Here is a 21,928-nt window from a genome sequence, read left to right as displayed (position 1 = left end):
TTTGCTTCCGTAAAGGTGAGTACAGTGGTCTCAGACAGTTCTTAAATTCTGTACAGTGGGATCAACTGATGATGTTATCAACAGTAAATTCTAAGTGGGATGCATTCAAGGAATTAATCGTGGATGTTACTAAAAGTTTCATGCCTATTAAGAAATATTGTTCAAGGTTTAGGCCTAAATGGTTATCAAATGAACTAATGAGACTCGAGACAGAGAAGAAAAATGCATAGGATGCATATAAATTATCAAGCGACTCAGAAGCCTATGGCAGATATAAGCTAGTCTGTAATCAGGTCACAAAGGAGGTTAGGCAGGCGAAGGCAGATTACGAGCAATCTTTGGCAAAAGATGCTAAGAAAAACAGCAAGGATTTCTTTACTTATAAACTCTAAAAGGAAGAGGATGAATCTGATTGGTCCACTTGATATCGATGGTTCGACCGTTGATCCTGCTCAGATAGCAAACAAACTGAATGAGTATTTTGCATCTACATTCACACATGAGGAGTTATTAAGCTTTGAAAATGGCAGAAGGTTATCAAATTGTAGCAGTGTGCTTAATGAATTTGTAATAACTGAGAGCAAAGTGGAGGAGAAATTGTTGAAGTTAAACATAAGAAAGGCACCTGGGGTGGATGGGATCTATCCAGTTATATTAAAGGAGGCAACAAAGCAACTAAGCAAACCCTTAGCCATAATTATGAGAGCATCCTTGGAGTCAGGGGAGGTCCCCACCGACTGGAGATGTGCAAATGTATCCCCAATTCACAAAGGGGGATCAAAGGGTGACACGAGTAATTACAGACCAGTTAGTTTAACTTCTGTTCCGAGTAAAATAATGGATTCACTGGTTAAAGATGCATTGCAGGATCATCTAGACAAAACTGCAGCAATAATTCAGACACAGCATGGGTTTGTTAACAAAAAGTCTTGTCTGACAAATTTCAAAGGATATTATGATGTGGTTACAAAGGAACTGGATGCAAAAAATTATTATGATATCATATATTTGGATTTTAGCTAAGAATAAAAACAGGTGCATGTATACCTGGGTGTACACCAATGCTAGGAGTTTGGTAAATAAATTTGATGAATTTGAGGTATTGCTCAAAACATCAAAGGCAGATATTGTTGGGATATCAGAGACGTGGTGTCACACAGATATAAGTAATGCGGAACTGGAATTTGGGGAATACAATGTGTATAGAAAGGATAGACAGGACAGGAGGGGAGGAGGAGTTATGCTATTAGTTAAGAAACATATAAAGTCCAAGGAAGTGAAGCCAGTCGACATCGATGGACAGGGCAGTGTCGAGTCAGTTTGGTGTGACATAAGCATAGGGAAATCAAAATTGAGAGTAGGAGTGTGCTATAGGCCTAATGACTCTGATGAGTATAATAAGATATTGTACAGGGAAATAGAGTGGGCCAGTAAATCAGAGAGTCTTATAATGGGGGATTTTAATTTCCCAGATATTGACTGGAATTTGTGGGTTGGTCACTCGCACACTAGCAAGGCTTTTGTGGATTTATTGGATGATTGTTTTCTACATCAGCATGTTCGTGAGGCAACAAGAGGGAGCAATACTCTTGATCTGATTATCAGTAGTGATTCTTCATGTATTAAGAATCTGCAGATAAATGAACCACTAGGTGGCAGTGATCACAGTGTGTTGAAATGGGATTTACTCAAGGAGGTAACTACCATCAGAGGTAAAGGGAAGGGTTTTTGTTTTCGTAAAGGCGACTATGATGGTCTGAGACAGTATATAAATTCTATACAGTGGGACCAACTGATGATGTTACCAACAGCAAACTCAAAATGGGAAGCATTCAAGGAACTAAGTTTGGAGGCTACCAGGCTTTACATACCAACTAAGAAATATTGTTCAAGGTTTAGGCCTAAATGGTTGTCAGATGAACTAATGAGACATGTGGCAGAGAAGAAAAATGCATGGGATACATACAAATTAATGGGTGACATGGAAGCCTATGATAGATATAAGTTGGTCTGTAACCAAGTCACAAAGGAGATTAGGCATGCAAAGGCAGACTACGAAAAATCCTTGGCAAAGGATGCAAAGAAAAACAGAAAAGAGTTCTTTACATATTTAAACTCAAGAAGGAAAGGGATGAATCAGATTGGTCCACTGGATATTGATGGTTCAAGAGTTGAGGATCCTGCTCAGGTGGCTAACAATCTAAACGAGTATTTTGCATCTACATTCACGCATGAGGAGTTATTCAGGAAGGAGAATGATGTAGGTAAAGTAAACATTGGCAGCGAGCTGGATGATTTTGTAATAACTGAGAGGAAAGTGGAAGAGAGATTGTTGAGGATAAACATAAAAAAGGCACCTGGGGTGGAAGGGATCTATCCAGTTATATTAGAGGAGGCAGCAAAGGAAGTAAGCAAACCCCTAGCCATAATTATGAGAGCTTCTTTGGACTCAAGGGAGGTACCCATAGACTGGAGATGTGCAAATGTAACCCCAATTCACAAAGGAGGATCAAAGGCTGACACAAGTAATTATAGACCTGTTAGTTTAACTTCTGTTCCAGGTAAATTAATGGAGGCACTGGTTAAAGAAGCACTGCAGGATCATCTAGACAAGAATTCAGTTATAGCTCAGACGCAGCATGGTTTTGTTAAGGGCAGGTCTTGCCTGACCAATTTGATTGGATACTATGATGTAGTCACAAAAGAACTGGATGCAGGGAATAACTTTGATATTATATATTTGGATCTTAGAAAGGCTTTTGATACTGTTGCACATGGAAGACTGCTGCACAAATTGGAGCAGTGTGGCATTGGAGGCAAATTGCTGCTATGGATAAGGGGATGGTTGAGTGGCAGAAGACAGAGAGTGGTAATCAATGGACACTGCTCAACGTGGACTAATGTTATTAGTGGAGTTCCTCAGGGTTCAGTGTTGGGTCCGTTGTTGTTTTCTGTGTTTATGAATGATATTGATGATGGGATATCAAGTTTAATGTCCAAGTTTGCAGATGATACAAAGGTTGGCAGGGTTGTTAAGGACACTACTGACGCTATGCTACTGCAACAGGATCTGGAAAGGTTGAACAGATGGGCTGCGAGGTGGCAAATGAAGTTTAACATTGACAAATGTAAAGTACTACATATGGGAAACAGTAACCCCAGAGCAACGTATCAACTCTGCGGTACTACACTGACAGTGGTGGAGAATGAAAAGGACCTGGGGGTAATTGTGCAGGCAGATGTGAAGTTCTCTGAGCAGTGCAGACGAGCTGCAAGAGTAGCTCATGGTGTCTTGTCAATGATATACAGGAATTTTTCTAGCAGGGATAAGGAGGTGATTATTCCCTTGTATAAGGCAATGGTTAGGCCACATCTGAGTACTGTATACAGGTCTGGAAGCCTCATTTCAAGAAGGATGTAGAGCTGCTGGAACGGGTACAGAGAAGGGCAACAAGATTAGTGAATGGAACAAAGGGTTGCTCTTATGAAGAAAGGCTAAGTTTTGCAAATTACAGAGTCTGGAGACTAGGCACCGGCGAGGTGATCTGATAGAGGTGTATAAGGCTTTGAATGGTTTGAGCATGCTCAATGCCAATGGGATTCTTCATCATCAGAGGGCATAAATTCAAATTGAGGAAGGACGGATGTTGGATAGATGTGCGGAAATTTGCCATTGGCCAGCGGGTGGTTGGTTGGTGGAACCGACTTCCATCACTTGTTGTTGAAGTTGATAGCCTAAACAAATTTAAAGCTCAACTGGACAGGTATTTCGAATGAACGGAGGGATGAAATGGGAGTGGTGTGTGGTTTTTTTTTTTTTTTTTTTTTTTTTTGGCTGATGCTGAATAAGCTTGCTTTCTTGCGTCATATGCCTCTACTAATGGTAATGCTAATGCTAATTTCAAGAAAGCTTTTGAGACAGTTGCACATGGAAGACTATTGTACAAATTGGAGCAGAATGGTATTAAGGGCAAGTTGCTACAATGGATAAAAGGATGGTTGAGTGGAAGAAGACAGAGGGTGGTAATCAATGGGTGCTGCTCTTCGTGGACTAATATTATTAGTGGAGTCCCACAGGGTTCGGTGTTGGGTCCTCTGTTGTTTTGTATATTTATCAATGATATTAATGAAGGTATACCAGGCTTAACATCCAAATTTGCAGATGATACAAAGGTTGGCAGGGTTGTTAATGACAGTGTGCTACTACAACAGAATCTAGAAAATTTGGGCAGATGGTCTAAGAAGTGGTAACTGAAGTTTTACCTTGACAAATGCAAAGTATGCATATGGGTAGAAGTAACCCCAGAGAAACATACCAACTATTTGGTACTACACTCAGGGAGGTGGAGAATGAAAAAGACCTGGGGTAATTATCCAGACAGATATGAAGTTCCTTGAGCAGTGCAGATGGGCTGCCAGAGCAGGTCATCATGTTTTGTCAATGATATATAGGAAGTTTTCTAGCAGAGACAAGGAGGTGATTATCCCTTTGTATAAGGAGATGGTCAGACCACACCTTGAGTACTGTATACAGGTCTGGAGGCCTCATTTTAGGAAGGATGTAGAGTTGCTAGAACAGAGAAGGGCAACAAGATTGGTGAGGGAAACAAAGGGGGTGCGTTTACGTAGAAAGGCTTAAGTTCTGCATGTTGTGGCATCTGGAGACTAGGCACCTGCAAGGGGGGGATCTGATTGTGTATGAGGCCTTGAATGGTTTGAGCAGGCTCAATGCTGATGAGATAATTCTGCTTGCTTGGACTAAGACTCTGATGGGGCATAGATTCAAATTGAGGAAAGACAGATGTAGAATAGATGTGCGGAAGTTTGCCTTTAGCCAGCAGTAGTTGATTGCTGGAACACACTTGTATCTGTTGTTGTAGAAGTTGATAGCTTAAATAAATTTAAGGCTGAACTAGAAAAACATTTGGAGTGACTCTATGGGCAAAATGTGTAGGGTTTTTTTTTTTTTTTTTTTTTGGCTGATGCTGTATTATAAGCTTTCTTTCTTGCATTATATGCCTCAACTAATGCTAATAACATATTTAGTATACCCCAGGCAGAAAACTAGCCTTCCTTGAACATAAAAACAAAAAACAATTAAGAACAAATTGTCTGAAAAAAAACTGAATGCTCTAAGGATTATATATGAAATAACATGGACAGCAAACATCATTTGTACAAAGCCTTATTAAGATCTTAACTGAATTATAGAGCACCCATGTACAACAAAGCTGAGCACACAATTTTAAGAGCTTACTGCACATCCCCACTACATAGTCTTTATGTAGAAATGTATGACTCATCATTGCACACTAAAAGATAAAACATTGCTTTACCTATAAACTAGCTATATGTAGATCAGTGACTTATTTAGTATTAGTGAAGGCCAAAAGATGCAAACTTCTGTATTTATCAGCAAAATAATTAAATGAATAAAACTTTTGGGAGGTTCAGCAAAACTTTTAAGCAAAATACTTTTAAGCAAAATACATCTCAGGGATTAAAATATTTCATTATTGAATTTTAGTCTTGTTCACAAATGAATGAAGCACCTTTTATCTTCATAATTCTTGTCTACTCACATTCTGTCACCTTGACAACCACCTCCTCCTGTAATATCTCCTTTTAGAGTTAAAATACTACAATGTACATCACCAAAAGGTGCATGGGGGATTCATTTTTTTCCAAGTAAACCAATTTAATAATTAAGCATTAATTCAATCTTTATTGTTTGTGGAAATATAAACATTGCATGATTTTATTAGAGCTAGGGCAGCAGCTATTACTTCCTCCGAACTTTAAAAAAAAATAATGCATGTTCTTTTAACTACTGTACTGTTTCAGGGCAGATGCAAATAGAGGAAGAATTTCTGAACAGCATTGCTGAGCGTGGAAGCACTACATCACTGGACTTAAAAAAGAGTGATCTGTACTTTGGAGGTGTTCCACCTAATTTTACAACTCCACTGTATGTATTTGAATTTTTCTTGACTAATATCACAAAATTTTAAATAATTTTAAAAGTCTAAACATAAGGTTACCCCCTTTTTTATTGTCATGTGAGCTGCCTGTACTTATGTGCAAATGATTTATATTGTAGTACATAGGTGTTATTGATAAAGATACATCCTTAAAAGTATTTTTCAACATAATCACTGTAGTTGTTCAGGTACTTGCTATAGTTGATCTAATTATGAAAATCCTGGTAGTTGGAAGGTTGTGTCTGATGCTGCTGAAATTGCCTGACCTTCTCATGGACAGCTTAATCTGATAGCATGCTCTGTCTTGCAGCTATCTCTTTAAATGTGGGAAAAGGTGGAATTCAGTTGGTGTCAAATTTCCAGTGCCATTCTCTGAGATCCAGTGTTAGTGCATGCAGTATGTGAGAATGCACTGTCATGCAATGACAGCATGCCTTTCGACAACAGACTAGGCCTCTTCTGGCAAATGGCATTTTCAGTCAGGTCAAACATGTCCCGATAGTTGCTACATTAATTCTTACACCACATGGGGAAATTCATTGCACCATGTTTTATTGGTGAAATCCAACAAAATTACTCCTTACAGTTGCCACCACTTTTCCTGCACTTCCCGTCATCGTTTTTGAGGGAAGCGAACAGGATGCTACCAATACTATGAATTTCCCCTTAACCTCGTAATAATAGTAAAACAACCATGTCTCCTTCCCAGTAATAATGTGACCCAATAATTCCTTTGCCACTTCTGCATATCATTGCAGGTTAGTGAGCAGTGCTGCTATGCATGCTTTCTTCTAGTCATCACTTACTTCGTGAGGTTCCTGTCTCCTGCAGGACTTTCAGGTAACCCGACACTCATGAATAATGTTCCATATGATTCTAAGTGAAGGGTGAAATCTCTGCTTCAATTGTATATGAAATACATACAGACAGACATACAAATACATGTCTGTCTGCTTAACTGCTATATGTTGACGATCAATATCTTTACATGTTTGGATGATGGATTCTTATTCCACTTGTCATCTCCAACTATTGATTAACTCACATCACTGCTTCTTCACATGCTGCACTGACATGACATTGAGCCATGTACAGACATCCAACTCTACTAACTTCAAAAACTGTGTGGTCATTGGTGGCCGCCACTCCTGCCACCACATAGTGGTATTTCTCCACTGATGGTATTTCTCCACTTGTTCTCAAAACTTTTGCTCCTGAACTTACTCCTGTTCTTTTCCGCTTTTTTCACTTTCTTATTCCAAAGGTGTTTTTCCTTCTGCTTGGAAATTTGCTCATATCCAGCCAGTTCCTAAAAAGGGTGACAAATCCCTCCCATCCAATTATCGTCCCATTGCAATTACTTCTACTCTTTCTAAAGTAATAGAGAAATCAATTAACCACCAACTCCTAAACTACCTAGAAACCTTCCATCTGATCAACAATCACCAGTATGGCTTCCATCAGTGTCGATCCACTGGTGATATTCTGGCTTATATTACCCATTTATGGACAAATTCAATGGAAAAGTTCGATGAAACACAAGCAGTTGCTCTTGACGTATCAAAGGCTTTCGATCGTGTTTTGTTTGGCATAAAGGTCTTCTAAACAAGCTTCCATCTTATGGTTTGCCAACTGTTTTTTGTAATTGATTATCCAGTTTTCTCTCTGATTGCTCACTGAGGGTGATGGTAGATGACTCTCTCTGTCTTCTAACTTCTCCACTAATGCTGGTGGCCCCCAAGGTTCAGTTCTTTTCCTCTTGTATATTAATGACCTCCTTCCATTGAATGGAAATCCTATCCATAGTTTTTCCAATGATAGCATATTGCATTCCGCTTTCCATTTTGAGAAACCTTGCCCTGCTTTCAACTTCTCGAATATCTGCTACAAATTCCTTAAATGCCAGTCTCCAGGTAATTCTCCAGTGGGGCAAAGACAACTTAGTTGATTTCAATCCTTCTAAAACTCAGTCTTGTCTTATATCTTACAAAAAGGCTTCTTCTGCTCCTATCCTTATCTTTGGTGGAATTCCAATTTCTGGGCAAAATGATATATCTCTTTTGGGGATTATTGTGACTTCTAACCTCTCTTGCAAAAATTTGGTTTTCTTTTTTGCTCTTGGCATTACTTTTCTTCCAAACTCTGTACAAATTGTAAATCCGCCCTACCACGGAATACTGTTCCCACATTTGGGGCCGTGCCCCCAAAACCACTCTCAGGCTTCTAGATTCCATTCAGAAGAGGGCAGTTACGTTAATTAATGACTCCTCTCTAACAGAGTCTCTCTACTCACTGTCTCATAGTTGTACTGTTTCTGCTGCAAGCCTTTTCTACAGATACTTCCATGGATGCTGTTCTTCTGAATTGGCTTCTATAATTTCCACTCTCTTTCAAAACAGTCCGAACACATGCTGCCACCAGCCCAACATCCATTTTCTGTCCAACTTCAAACTCACAGAACTAACTTTTCATCTTCTTCGTTTATTCATTCAACTGCCATTTTCTGGAACAACATTCCTTCATATGTCTTTCCTGAAAATTAGTCTACAGAAGTTGTAGTCTAATGTCAACAAATATCTTCTTTGATCTTCTCAACCTCCAACCCTAGTGTGGTACTAAGTAATATAGATTCTAATACCTCTCGTGTTTGGGGTTTTCATAAAAAAAAAAAAAAATGAATTAGATAGTATGAACCTGAGCTGTAATGCTCAATACGTTCTACTTTGATATCATTATTTGTAAAATAATAAGAGAAGTTTACCTCAGTATAGTACATAGAACACTTCCATATGATAGTGTCCAGAAATATTTTTTAAAAAATTGAAAAACTTACATTAGAGTAACAAATAATTTTAAAATTTAAAAAAATTTAAAAATAATTAAGCAATTTAAACAATAAAAATCAATTTAACGCCATTAACGAAATAATGGCAAAACGATTTTCCTTCCTGAAGCTGACAATGCTTTTCGATTGTATGTCGTGATCACAAGAATGAAAATTACTGAATAGGGGCAAGCATGAAACTTAAATAGAGATTTGTCTTTGCGCATGCGCGTAAAGGCCCACGAGTCAGAGATGAGATATGGCCGATGAACATTAGTTCTCTAACCATCTGCTTGAGTAAGACTTTAGAAAAAATGATTCACCATTGGCTCATGTGGTACCTTGAATCCTGAAACATAATCAGTTCGGCTTTCAGAAGAATAGATCTTCCTTAGACCTCATGATAAAAGCTGAATCAAACATAAGGAATGCATTCATCAGAAATCAACATCATTATATGCCACGTGGCACTATGGCATCCTAAGAGATCCTCATTCTATTCATATGAGAGGCCATTTATCATATTTTATTCAAAGTTTCCTTCAACACAGGCCCTTCCAAGTTAGGTACCAGAAAGTTCTATCTCAAACATATATACAAGAAAGGAGTCCCACAAGGCTCTGTTCTCAGTGCCACACTGTTTTCAATATGAATAAAGAATACCACAAACAGCATTCCAAACACTGTTAACTCATATCTCTACACAGATGATCTTACCATATCCTGCCACTCTCAGAATATGAACTATATTGAGAGTCATCTACAAATATCCATAAATAACATTGAATTATGGATGGCACATAATGGATACAAACTGTCAACACAAAATGCATCCTGATCCTGAGTTACACTTAGCCAATCATCATCTTGCAATTGTGAACAATATTCATCTCATAGGGCTAATTTTTGATAAGAAGTTAAACTTCCAGGAGCACATCAAATATCTATGAACCACTTGTACAAAGAAAATGCATATACTCCAGGTCATGCATATAAATGCATATACTCCACTACATCTTGGGAAGAAGGTCGTTATACTCTGCTCCACTTATATAGATCCCTAATTAAATCTCAGCTAGATTAAAGAGCACCTGTTTATGACTCAGCTAGGGAGAGCACCCTAACCCATATTGCATCCATCCAACACTCTTCTCTTAGGATAGCTCTAGGTGTACACAAAACATCCCCATTTCAAATTTTTTTATGTTGAGGCTCCAAACCTCTACTCAGCATCAGAAGTAAGATGCTACTGATGAACTACTCAGTTAAAATTAAAAGCCTCCCCACTCATCTTATTTGGCTGCTACTACGTGATTTGCAGTTGCAAAGCCACTATGAAAACAAACCCAGAACAATTCAGCCTACTGGTAACAGACTGCAGAATCTAACAGAATGCTGGAACAATCAGCTTGATAATATACTTCAGAGAATCAAAAGATCCAGATCCTCCATGGACTACCTTCACACTTTCTTGTGATGATTACTTTGCATGGTGTAAAGATGCTATAGAAAATATTAACATTCACCAACTGCTCATACACAAAAGTATATGAGCAAAAGTGTGTAGTATTAAGATCTATACTGATGGTTTAAAGTCTAGCAATAAAGTTGGTGCAGCTGCTAATTTCCCTAATACAACTGTTTCAGTTTCACTTCCAGCTGAATGCAATAGTTGTATCGCTAAGCTCCATATCATTTAAGCTTGCCATGAAAAACTGAATCACTCCTGTCAGTAAATAAAAGCATAATACACTAGATTCCGGTTATTTGGGACACATTGGGATTAGTGCATTTTGGCCCAATTAAGTGGCTGCCCTAATTATCCAAAGTTTCACGTAAATAGTTAAAATTACAATGGACCTCCGTTTTACAATTGGTTCACTGTACAATCAAATCACGTTACGATGGACTCGCCATAGTAAAGTACCGTTCACTATACGATGTGTAGTAAGCACCATTCATTGTGATCACATTTGTAAATTGAATTTTAATTCTATTAAATTTAATTTATAACAGTAAAAAGATAAGCAGTCAATAACAAAGAACATGGCACACACAAATTGCAACACGATACATGCAAGTGAGAATGGAGTAACAAGTTACGAAGCTTTAAAAATAGGAATGAAGAGAAGATTCTGAAAATTAATTTTTTATGATTGAAGATTCCATGGAAGTGTAACCACATTTCACCGAAATAACCCAGAGAATTCCAGCTGTCGGTATTATCGCAAATTCAAAAAGATCGAGTTAACTATCCGTTTATGATAGATTGCACTAACAGAAAAGCCCAATAAACAGGTGACTGCTAATTGTTTTATGATTGTGATTTCCAGAAATCTGACTGAACCACGTGGTACAGTTGGATACAATTGTAGGGTAATCTCCAGTGCTGCAGTCTCCTGCCCCGATTAAACTTAATGTTGTCCCAATTAAGCGAAGTAAACCCTGGCTATTTTCTTGATTGGGTTCTGTTTTTTAAGATTTGTCCTAAATAAACAGCTGCCCCTATTAACTGGTGGCCCAAATAACTGGAATCCACTGTATATACTGACTCAGAGTGCTCTTTTAGCTTCGAAAAGCACTTTCTCATCTTATAACTCTTTATTAAAGCTTATAAAATGTGAGCATCAGCAAACTGTTATCTTCTCTTGAATCCCAGACCACAGTTGTATTCCAGGAAATGAACAAGCAGATGATGCTGCAAAGCATCCCTGCAGCATAGCCTCAACAAATGATCTAGTTCCATATCCTGATTATAGACACAATATACAGAGAACAATAATGGAACAATGGATGCTTCTATGGAAAGGCTATTCCAACTAAAACCTGAACCACAAATATGGACTTCTAGCCTGCATAAAATAGAAAAGAAATAATCCTAGCCAGAATCCAAATGTCATACTCGCCTCGCACATCACTATCTGCTTACAGGAAATGATCCTCTGCTGTGTACACTCTGCTTGCAACAACTTACAGTAAAGCATATATATATATTCACTGAATGTAACTTATTCCGCAATGCCCAATGCACTTCTGTGTTCTTCGGTTTCCTTTCAGATCTGCAAGAATCTTTGCTCTCATCAGCATCACAGGTAAAAAAGCATCTCTCTCTCTCTGAATTCTTTCTCTATTTAAAACAAATTCAAATGTATGACTTCTAACTGCTCCCCGGCAGTTTACGTACATAAACTCAATTAATTTGGGAAGTGTAATATGGTGAAGTAGCCTTTGCAACAGAAAGTTCCACGACAACAAAGTACAGCCATGAATTCCTGGTGAATTTTCACTGGTATGATGTACTTTATACACAGAAACTGAATAACTGCCCACACCTAAATCAAAACCTTTATTAACACAATTCATTAAGAATCAATGCATGGTAATCCATATTTGCAGTTACCTTCTGCTTACTTATGGGACAACATGCTAACAAATGCCCAACAGTCCACCATGATCATATATTACTGAGGGATAAAATTAAGAACTTTACTTTTTGACTTCCCCCTGTAGTATTAATTAGATTGGAGCACTGACTAGATAACATAGTGACAATCTGCTAATCATTTACTAATATTAGTTAGAAATTGAAAGATAACTGTGTGTATTACTCTATCTTTGTATTTAAATGTATCAGATGAATAGATTAAAAGTTAGAATAACAAGAATAAGCTGATTCTTGGATGTAAAAAAAAAATTAAAGAATAAAATCAGAATCAATGTGAAGTTACTTTAATTTTATACATGTTATGAAATAGACATTCGGCTTATGTGTGAAATTAGTAGTTTATTGTTAAGTAATGCAGAATCATAATCAGAATGAAAACGGAGATCAGAAGTTTTTTTCTCTCTTTATTGTGTCAACAGATTTATAAAATGGCAGCTCTTATTATTTGTCAAAAGATTCTGTCCTTGACACAAAAACTGACCCAGGTCTTAAACAACTAATTTAAAAAAGGCCAAACTTCATAATGTCAGGACCCCTAGGGATGTTAAAAACTTGAACCTATTTCAAATTATCCCCTGCAATAAGGAAATACACTGTTTTTGAGGTAAGTGCATCAACAGATCATCTGCCCCTTGGTTATGTCATCCACTGCTCCTCTAGAATATTAGATGGAAACATTCACATAGGGCTTCCCAAATTGCAGACTAAGCCTTGCTTGTTCAACTTCATTAACCTTTCAGTTAACTACACATAATTAATTACAAGGATTTATTTGCATCCTACCAGCTACCAGGTCTCACCTAGAAAGTTGCTGATTAGTTACCACCCTTGCCATAAGGAAGTGGGCCATCTTCCAGGGATTGGGGGAAATGGGGGAATGAAAAAGAAAGATATAGAAGAAGGATTAGTATTCATGAGAAAAAGAAGAGAGTGAAAGGAGAAAGGTGGGTGAAGAAGACACTTCCTAAAAGGATTCCAGGATTTGAGTTAGTAGTGGAAAATGATGCAAGAAAGCAAGGTTATACAGCAATAGCAAAAAAAAAAAAAAATATCTCATCACTTGTCCTACCCTATAAGAAGTTGCCTAATTCTTCCTTAAAATTATTAAAAGCCACTTCCACGAAACCAGATAGAAGCTTATTCCACCAATCAACTACCCGCTGACTACTAAAGGCAAATGTCTGCACATCTGTTCTGCAACCAACCTTCCTCCAATTTAAATTTATGTCCCCTTGTGTATTGTCTGAGAAAGACAAAAGATACCATCAGCATTTAACTTAATCCATTCAAAACCTTAATCAGAAACATCTGGAAACCAAGCACCTTCAAGATGTGGTTGAGGTGTTTCTGGTAAAAGCTTTGAGTGGATTGAATAAATTAAATGCTGATGGCATCCTTTCAATTTGCAGGATTGAAGTCTTTCTTAGTAAGAGTAACCATTTGTTCCCCTCACTAATCTTGTTGCTCTTTTCCACACTGATTCGAAAAAATAAACATTCTTCCTAAAGTACTCAATCTGTGGCTTGGCAATTGCCTTATTATTATTAATGCTCTTACATTATTTCTCCCTGATTGGGGGGTTCCCCCTCGCAATGGGTATTGCTACCAAGTACACGGGGTGGTTGTTTTACGTCTGGTGTTACTGTTGGTCGAGGAACTCTGACTATCCTACAGGTGTTCAGGATTGCGACTTTCTGGAGTTCCTTGTAGGTGTTCACTGGGAGATCTATTGCTGCTAGGCTGTTATGTAGGGTCTTTGGCACCATACCTGTGATTGACCGATTGGGATGGTTGTTACTTGTTGCATATGCCACATTGCTTTGATCTCCTGTCTTAGGTTCGTGTACTTCCTGATTTTTTTTTTGTCCCCCATGGATTTTCTGCAGGTTGCCAGTGTTGGGTACCACTATGTCAATCAGATAGGTAGCCTTTTCCTTCTTGTCTGGTCTGTTGTGTGGGATTGTCCTATCCATTATTATGGAGCGGTCCCAGTACAGCTTGTGGGTTGGGGTCTCTAGTACTGCCTGGGGTTCGTACTTGTAGTATGGTACACTTTCTTCAATCAACTGGTTATTATTATTATTAGCCATATGGTGCAAGGATGCCTGAGGCTTATGCTGCACCAGCCAAAAAAAAAATTTCTGAATTACCCTGAGAAAGAGAGAGAGAGAGAGAGAGAGAGAGAGAGAGAGAATCACCAAGAAAGAGAAGAATGATGACATCTAGCTCAAGAAGACCCTGGGTGTGCCAAGCCCATACTCACCAGATGTGAGCCCTTGTTATAAAATGGTATAATCACATCGTTATCCCTTCTGGCAAAGTTCCTGAATATCATTGACAAAACACTGAGTTGTCCAGCAGCCTGCATGCACTGCTCAGAGAACTTCATGTCTGACTAAAAAATTACCTCTAGGTCATTGTCATTCTCCACCACCTTAGTATGGCACATACTTAGTAGGTTATTGTGGGATTACTGCTATCCTCATGCAGTACCTTGCATTTGTCAATGTTAAACTCTAATCACTACTTCTCAGCCCATCTGTCAAATTTTTCTAGATCTTGTTGCAGTAGCACTCCATAATTACTGTCATTGACCACCCTGCCAACCTTTGTATTATCTGAAAACTTAGACATTAGGCCTCATATGTCCTCATCAATATCATTAATAATTATTGAAAACAACAGGCAGAGCAGTGTCCATTAAACACCACTCTGTCTTCTCCCACTCAACCATCCCTTTATCAGTAAGCAGTAACTTTCCCTTAATGCCACACTGCTCTAATTTTTACAGCAGTCTTTTATGTGCAACAGTATCAAAATCTTTTGCTAAATCCAAGTACATGGTAAGAAAATTATTTTTTGCATCCAGGTTCCTTTGTTATTGTATAGTGGACATAGTGTTTTTTGTTATGCGGTTCCCGTGGTTTCCCACAAATCCGCATTAAATACTCTGTTAACATAGCAAAGCCAGTCAGTGTGGGTTATGTGTGAGTAGTGTGCTGTTTGTGTTGTTTGACTGGCCTCTTCGTTACTGCCGCTATCACCAGGAAGGAGCCTCCCAGCATCCATCCACTGGCACGAGGAGCCGGACCAGGGAATAAAAGACATCTGATGGGCCGTCCACACTCTTGCAGGAGCGAGAGTGGGGAGGGCCAAAGAAAGAGCGGAGAAGAGACAGGAAAGTGGAAGACAGACAAGATAGCGAGGATGACAGAGCGTAGGCATCCTCCCAGGCGAAACGGAGCAGGAAGAGTGCTAGGTGCAGTTGTGGGAGTCCTGGAGAAAGACTGTGGGTAGGAAGAAGAGAATAGGTAAAGTTCAAATTAAAGAGTCCAGGATCGTCACAATGGAGAATCACGGAGCGGCATCGACAGGGCTGTCCGCCATTTGCAGTTTCATGTCTGGAAGTTTCCGGTGCTGGGTATCAGTTGCTGTCTAGAGGAGGTTATCCAGGAGTAGTGTTCGAGAGTTGCAGGTGATGCCAGCGACGACGAAAGACCTAGTTGGCATAACTGGTCAGTGCATGGAAGGCATCATTAGATTCCAATAACTTGGTTTCTGGCCGAAGTGATGTAGTGTGGAGGTCTAGGAGTAGTTGGTTTCTTAGATCTAAGTATACGTTGCATGAGTGCATCACGTGATCCCAGTCTTCAGGTTCTCCGCAGGTACAGAGGGCATCCTCGACTAGGCCGAACTCTAGAAGGCATCTCTTGAAGGACCTGTGGCCAGTTAATAGGAAGGAAGCATAGACGTTAGGGAAGAACCAAGTGGAACGTTGTTTGTTGATGTAGGTTACCACAGGAAGGAAAAGTTTAGTAGTTGCACCAGTTGTGGAGTTATTCCAGCAGGTTTGCCATAAGTTTATCAATTCTAGCCACACACGTTTATGTTCCTGTTTGATGTTCGTATCGGTACTGGTTTGAATAGTGAGGAATTCAGCTTCCTTATTCTTCTTAATTGCATTAGAGAGTCCGATAAAAGCGCGTGGAGGTACAAAGGGAGGCGGCCAGTTAGTAGCTGTAGGGCAGCAGTTGATGTCGTTCTACATGCGCGTGCATGTAGAACGACAGAACAAATTTAGTGCATGCATTTGTAGTAGCATAAGTCATTGAATTTGCTGAATTTTATGTTGAGCATGCACTAAAGTCATTCAGTGGTACCATACTGCAGCTCCATGTGTGACAATTGGTATAAATACTGCTGAGTATAAAAGGCGTTGAGTTGGTCCTTTAAGACCCCAGTCCTTGCGGGTAAAGCGTGCTAACATAGTGATGTAATTTTTTATCTTTTCTTTGATAGCTTGGATATGAGGAATGAAAGTTCTCCTGTCGTCCAAAATTACTCCCAGGTACTTCACCGATCGGTAGTTTTTCAGTGGGCGGCCATTAAAACATATGGTAGGAGGTCTGGAGAAGTCCAGTTTGCATTTTAATAGGAGGGTTTTGCTCTTCTCAGTGGAGACTGAGAGTTTATTTTCCATGGCCCATACGGACAGAGCAGCGAGAACAACCGTAGCCTGGGTTTCTATGGTGGCACGGGTGGGGCCCTCAATGATAGTAACCATGTCATCGGCATAAGAAAGCTGAGTAGTGTGTGGGTAGTCCCTCAGGAGCCAGTCGTCGAGTATCATATTCCAGACAGCTGGCCCCAGGATGGAGCCCTGGGGACAGCCTCGGGTTAGATGTCGGGTGATCAGTGATATTTTGTTTTGATGCTGACCTTGCGGTTAGAGAAGTAGCTTTTGAGGCAGTGGTAGAAATTCCAAGTACAGTTAGAGACTCTGGCCCTCTGAAGAACGCTCGGCCACCACACTGTGTCAAAAGCTCCTTTGAAGTCAATGAAGATTGCCAGTACATAAGTTGCATCCGACTGTTCTGCAACTTTGAGGGTTTTAGATAGAGCATCAATTGTGGAGCACCCTTGTTTGAATCCAAATTGAAGCGAGGATGCCAAACCACTGGCTTCATATCGGGGTTGGAAGCGGAAGAGCAGCAGTCTCTCAAAAACCTTGCCGAGAATGGGAAGCAGCGCAATCGGGGGATATGCCTTGGAGGTACCTGTGGGATCCTTAGGTAAGAGCCTCAGGTTAGCATGCTTCCAACGTGATGGAAAGGTATCCAATCAGATAAGATCGCCCCTTAACATATCATCTCTATTAGCTAATGAAAATCCCCCCCCCTCTGTGTTCAATGCCAAGTTCAGCTTTCAATAAGACACATTCTTTTTGGTATGCCATCGATTCAGAAATTCCAGATTCCTTTGCTTCTAGAGTTTATGCAATAATCAGAATCCCCTTATCCTTAAATAGATATTAGGTTAACTCTGTAAATCTAGATCAACTGTTTAATTTCATTCGGCAAATCCAATTTGATAAACAAATCTGGAAAAATTAATTTACATTAAAAAAAAAAACTGGAAAAGCACATCTTGCCTTTGATGCCCTTGTGTCTTAAAACCCTTAATTAACAACATATAATTGGATTGATCACATCCACCCCAGGTTTCTTTTTTATGTTTAGTTTCAATAATTTCTCTTCCACTTTCTTCTCAATTACCACAAAATCATTCAGTCCGCCTGTTAGAATTTAATAAACTTCTGGCATCCCCTTCCCTAAAAAAATTCCTCTTGTGGAATTTTTTAGCGAAGGGTATACCGGAAATTTTCCCTGGCTAAAAGAATATAGATACAAAATATCTATTCAGTGTCAGCAATCTGAGCAGATTCATCAATAGTTAAACCATTCGTATCTAATGGAGCAATGTGAGTCATCCCCTTTCTCCTAGTCTTTACATAAGTAAAGAAGTCTTTGCTGCTTTTTTTGGTATTCTTGGCCAGAGACTTCTCGTAATATGACTTGGCTTGTCTAACCTTTTTTGTGGCATGATTGCAGACTATTTTATGTCTTCCATAAGCTTATTTATCATCTTATAAATATACATCCCATGTATTTTTCTTCTTTGCCACATTCAAAGTTTAGTTCATCTGACATCCATTTTGGTCTAAGCTTTGAACAGTATTTCTAAATTGGTATAAAAAGCCTAGTAGCTTTTAAGATTATTTCCTTGAATGCTTCCCATTTAGAATTTGTTGTTAACATCATTAGTTAGTCCCACTGTACAGAATTTAAAAACTGACTGATGAGACCACTGCAGTCTGCTTTATAAAAGCAAAAACTGTTCTCTTTACTCTTGGCAGTAGGTTACACCTACAAGTAAATCTCGCAGCAGTACATTATGATCAATGCCACCTTGTGGTTCTTCTTCATGCATTAAAAACCTATACCATGTGTAGATTCTTAATGCATGAAGAATCTGATGATTAGATTGAAAGCATTGCTCTCTCTCTCTCTCTCTCTCTCTCTCTCTCTCTCTCTCTCTCTCTCTCTCTCTCTCTCTCTCTCTCTCTCTCTTGCACTGCTGTAGAAAATAGTCATAGTAAACAGAGTACATGTTATATAACGTGCACAAAGAGTATCATGATATAGCATGTACAAAGTATATGTTACATCATAGATCTAAAAAAATTGAGGTAGGAAGGCAGATTTCAGTATAAAAATCTGAAACATTTGTTTAGTTATTGGGATTGTTTCGATCAAATTGTATCAAAGGAAGATAAAAAAGAGTAAATAAGGAAATACAAATTATTTGCCTCCCTCCTTATATAGGTAACTATCCAGTTGACCTTTGAATTTATTCAAACTGTCAACCTCAACTACCTGCGAAGGCACTCTATTCAAGCAATCAACAACTCACTGGCTAAAAGAACCCTTCCTACAATCTAGTCTAAAACTCTTCCCCTGTATTTTGAGTTTAGAAGAAGAACAAGAAGAACAACTCTTTATTGCATACGAAATGCACATGCCGTACACAATACCCTTCACGGCTACAAGCCAGGTGTTTACAGTAAAGGCTAATACAAGGTTATGAAGGCTAATATAATATTACAGTAAAGGCTAATACAATGAAATAAACAAGGATGAGATAGGAAAAAAATAATATTATTACTAATTATACAAGTGTAGGAAAGCAAATGAAAAATTTACATATGAACATATATACACACAACAGCATGTTATCATGTTAAATTATTCTCCAGGGAGCAATCCTTTTACAGTGCTGGAGTCATCTAAGCAAGAGCAGAAAGTTGGAACAATGTAGTGAGGGATCCATGGGAGTGATGGACAGGTCCTTGGGAGCAGGTTCTAATGTCTTGTGATGTGGTCCTGAAAAGGAAGTGGATGGAGTAAGTTCTGCCTGTATTTTTTATCAAATGCGAACTTGTGGAGGTTGCCATCCAAGGAGTATATGTACTGCAGCATTTGCACAGGTAAGAACTGATTGGATAACTTTAACCAGTTTGGGATGGCCTGAAGGACTGGATTGGCCCGAAGGCTTGGGACTGGGATCCTCCAATCGCAGTTAGCCCAGAATTCTGGGTCCGAAATAATGCCAACCATCATTTTTACAGCAAAGAAGAGTCTTCTCTTATGGATAATGGCAGGAAGATGTCTGATGTTTAGAGCTGCTGCCATCTGGGTGGTCCTCAAGTTCTGGAATTCTCTATAACAGTGAAAACTCTGCCTTCGTTCACTTTACTAATCCTTCTCAGAGCCTTATAAACCTCAATGAGTTCACCTCTGTGGTGCCTTGTTGCATAGCTGACACATATGAGCCCTTTCCTCATATGGTCGCCCTTTTGCCAATCTCACATGAAAGTTGTCCATCTTTGGATCCTTTCAAGAAGCTCACTGTCTTTTTTTTGAAATGAGGTTTCAATACTTGAACACAGTATTCCATATGTGATCTTACAATTGCCTTATACAGTAGGACTATGACCTCCATATCTCTACAGGGTAATGTTTCATAAATCACCAATAGGATACCATGGGCTTTACTAGCTGCCTGATTACACTGCTCAGAAAACTTCATATCTGTGCTTATTATAACTCCCAGGTCCTTTTTCCCTCTACTGTTTTTAATTCAACTCCACTAAGTGTATAATTTATTTTTGGGTTGCTATTCCCCAAGTGTAAGATTTTTCATTTTTCTCCATTAAAACATAGCTGTCACTTTTCTGACAATTCTTGCAGCCTCTTCAAGTCATCCTGAAGGAGCACTGCTTGGTACTGATAATTAACTACACTAACAATCTTTGTTGTCTGCAAATTTTGACATCAAGCCTTCTATCCCATTGTCAATGTCATTTATGAAAATCGGAAACAACTGTGGTCCAAGAACCAATCCTTCGAGGATCAGCTTCTGACTTTACACCAATCTGAAGAAAATCCAATAATCATAACCCAATGCCTTCTACCCTATAGCCACTCAACAATCCATCTTACAATTTTTCCAGTAATCTCAACATGTTCCAGCTTGTACAATAACCTCTCATGAGGAACTGTGTCAAATACCTCGCTAAAATCCAAATAAACTATGTCAAAACTGTTCCCTATGTCCAGCTCATGAGTAACTGTGTCAGAATAGCTTACTAAGTTAGTTAAACATGATTTTCCCTTAAGAAAACTGTTGTGTGTTATTCAGAATTCCATATCTGCCTAAACGTCCCTGGATTGCGCTTTTAATCATTGTTTCTAATATTTTCCCTACCACTGAATTCAGACTATCCGAACTGTAGTTACCAGTTTTGCTCTACAAACCACCTTTATGTAATGGTGATATGTTGACAGTTCTCCAGTTGGGAGGAATAGCTTTACTCCAAAGATGCACTCATAATTAGCTTCAGTCATTCAATACACTCCCTTGAAACCTCCCTCAAAATTACTGGTATAAATAAATAAATATTCTGTTTATACTCTGGGACCACCACACGGTCAGAGGAGTTCACAAGGTAGAGAGAATATGAGAAACAGCACTGTATTCAGCAGTCATGGGCTTGAACCCGGGTCACTCAAGGCATGTAGTAGTAGTAGTAGTAGTGGCATGTCAAGCAACAAAGCATGTGTATGATCTTATGCAGCATCAGCCAAAAAAAAAAAAATCACACCATTCCCTCCAAATGCCTGTCCAGTTCCTCCTTAAATTTATTCAACCTATCAACTTTCAAAACAACAGATGGAAGTTTGTTCCAGCAATTAACCACCCGCTGGCCAAAGGCAAATTTCCTCACATCTCTTCTACATCTGTCTTTTCTTAATTTGAATTTATGCCCCCTTAGGTTCATAATCTGAACAAGTGGAAGGATCCCATCAGAATTCAGCATGCTCAACCCATTGAAGGCCTTATACACCTCAATCAGATCACCGTGCAGGTGCCTAGTCTCCAGCCACTGCAATTTGCAGAACTTAAGCCTCTCTTGGTAAGAGAATCCCTTCATTCCCCTCACCAATCTTGTTGCCCTTCTCTGTACAAGTTCAAGAAAATCGACATCCTTCCTAAAATGAGGCCTCCAGACCTGTATGCAGTACTCAAGGCATGGCCTGACCATTATCTTATACAGAGGGACAATCACTTCCTTTCCCTGCTAGCAAAATTCCTATATATCATTGACAAAACCCCATGACCTGCCCTGGCAGCCTGTCTGCATTGCTCAGAAAACTTCATATCTGACTGCATAATTACTCCCAGGTCTTTTTCATTTTCTACCACCTTAAGTGTAGTACCGCACAGTTGGTATGTTTCTCTGGGGTTACTTCTACCTATATGCAGTACTTTGCATTT

General features: G+C 39.1%; 1 protein-coding gene across 1 annotated transcript in view; it reads left to right on the top strand.

The window, feature by feature from the left end:
• The window catches only part of LOC150081103 (laminin subunit alpha-2-like), a 707,948-nt gene that overhangs the window by 560,683 nt on the left and 125,337 nt on the right, over window positions 1-21,928 (top strand). The window contains exon 53 of the mRNA XM_090380924.1: window positions 5,845-5,968. Within this exon, the coding sequence (XP_090237050.1) occupies window positions 5,845-5,968 (124 nt within the window). The remainder of the gene's footprint in view (window positions 1-5,844; window positions 5,969-21,928) is intronic.

The sequence above is a fragment of the Mastigoproctus giganteus genome, chromosome 9 (genome assembly GCF_048544385.1).
Source record: "Mastigoproctus giganteus isolate SK-2022 chromosome 9, ASM4854438v1, whole genome shotgun sequence".
Classification (NCBI taxonomy): Eukaryota; Metazoa; Arthropoda; class Arachnida; order Uropygi; family Thelyphonidae; genus Mastigoproctus; species Mastigoproctus giganteus.
The sequence above is the reverse complement of the archived record's forward strand: the minus strand, read 5'-3'. Positions and strand labels throughout refer to the sequence as shown.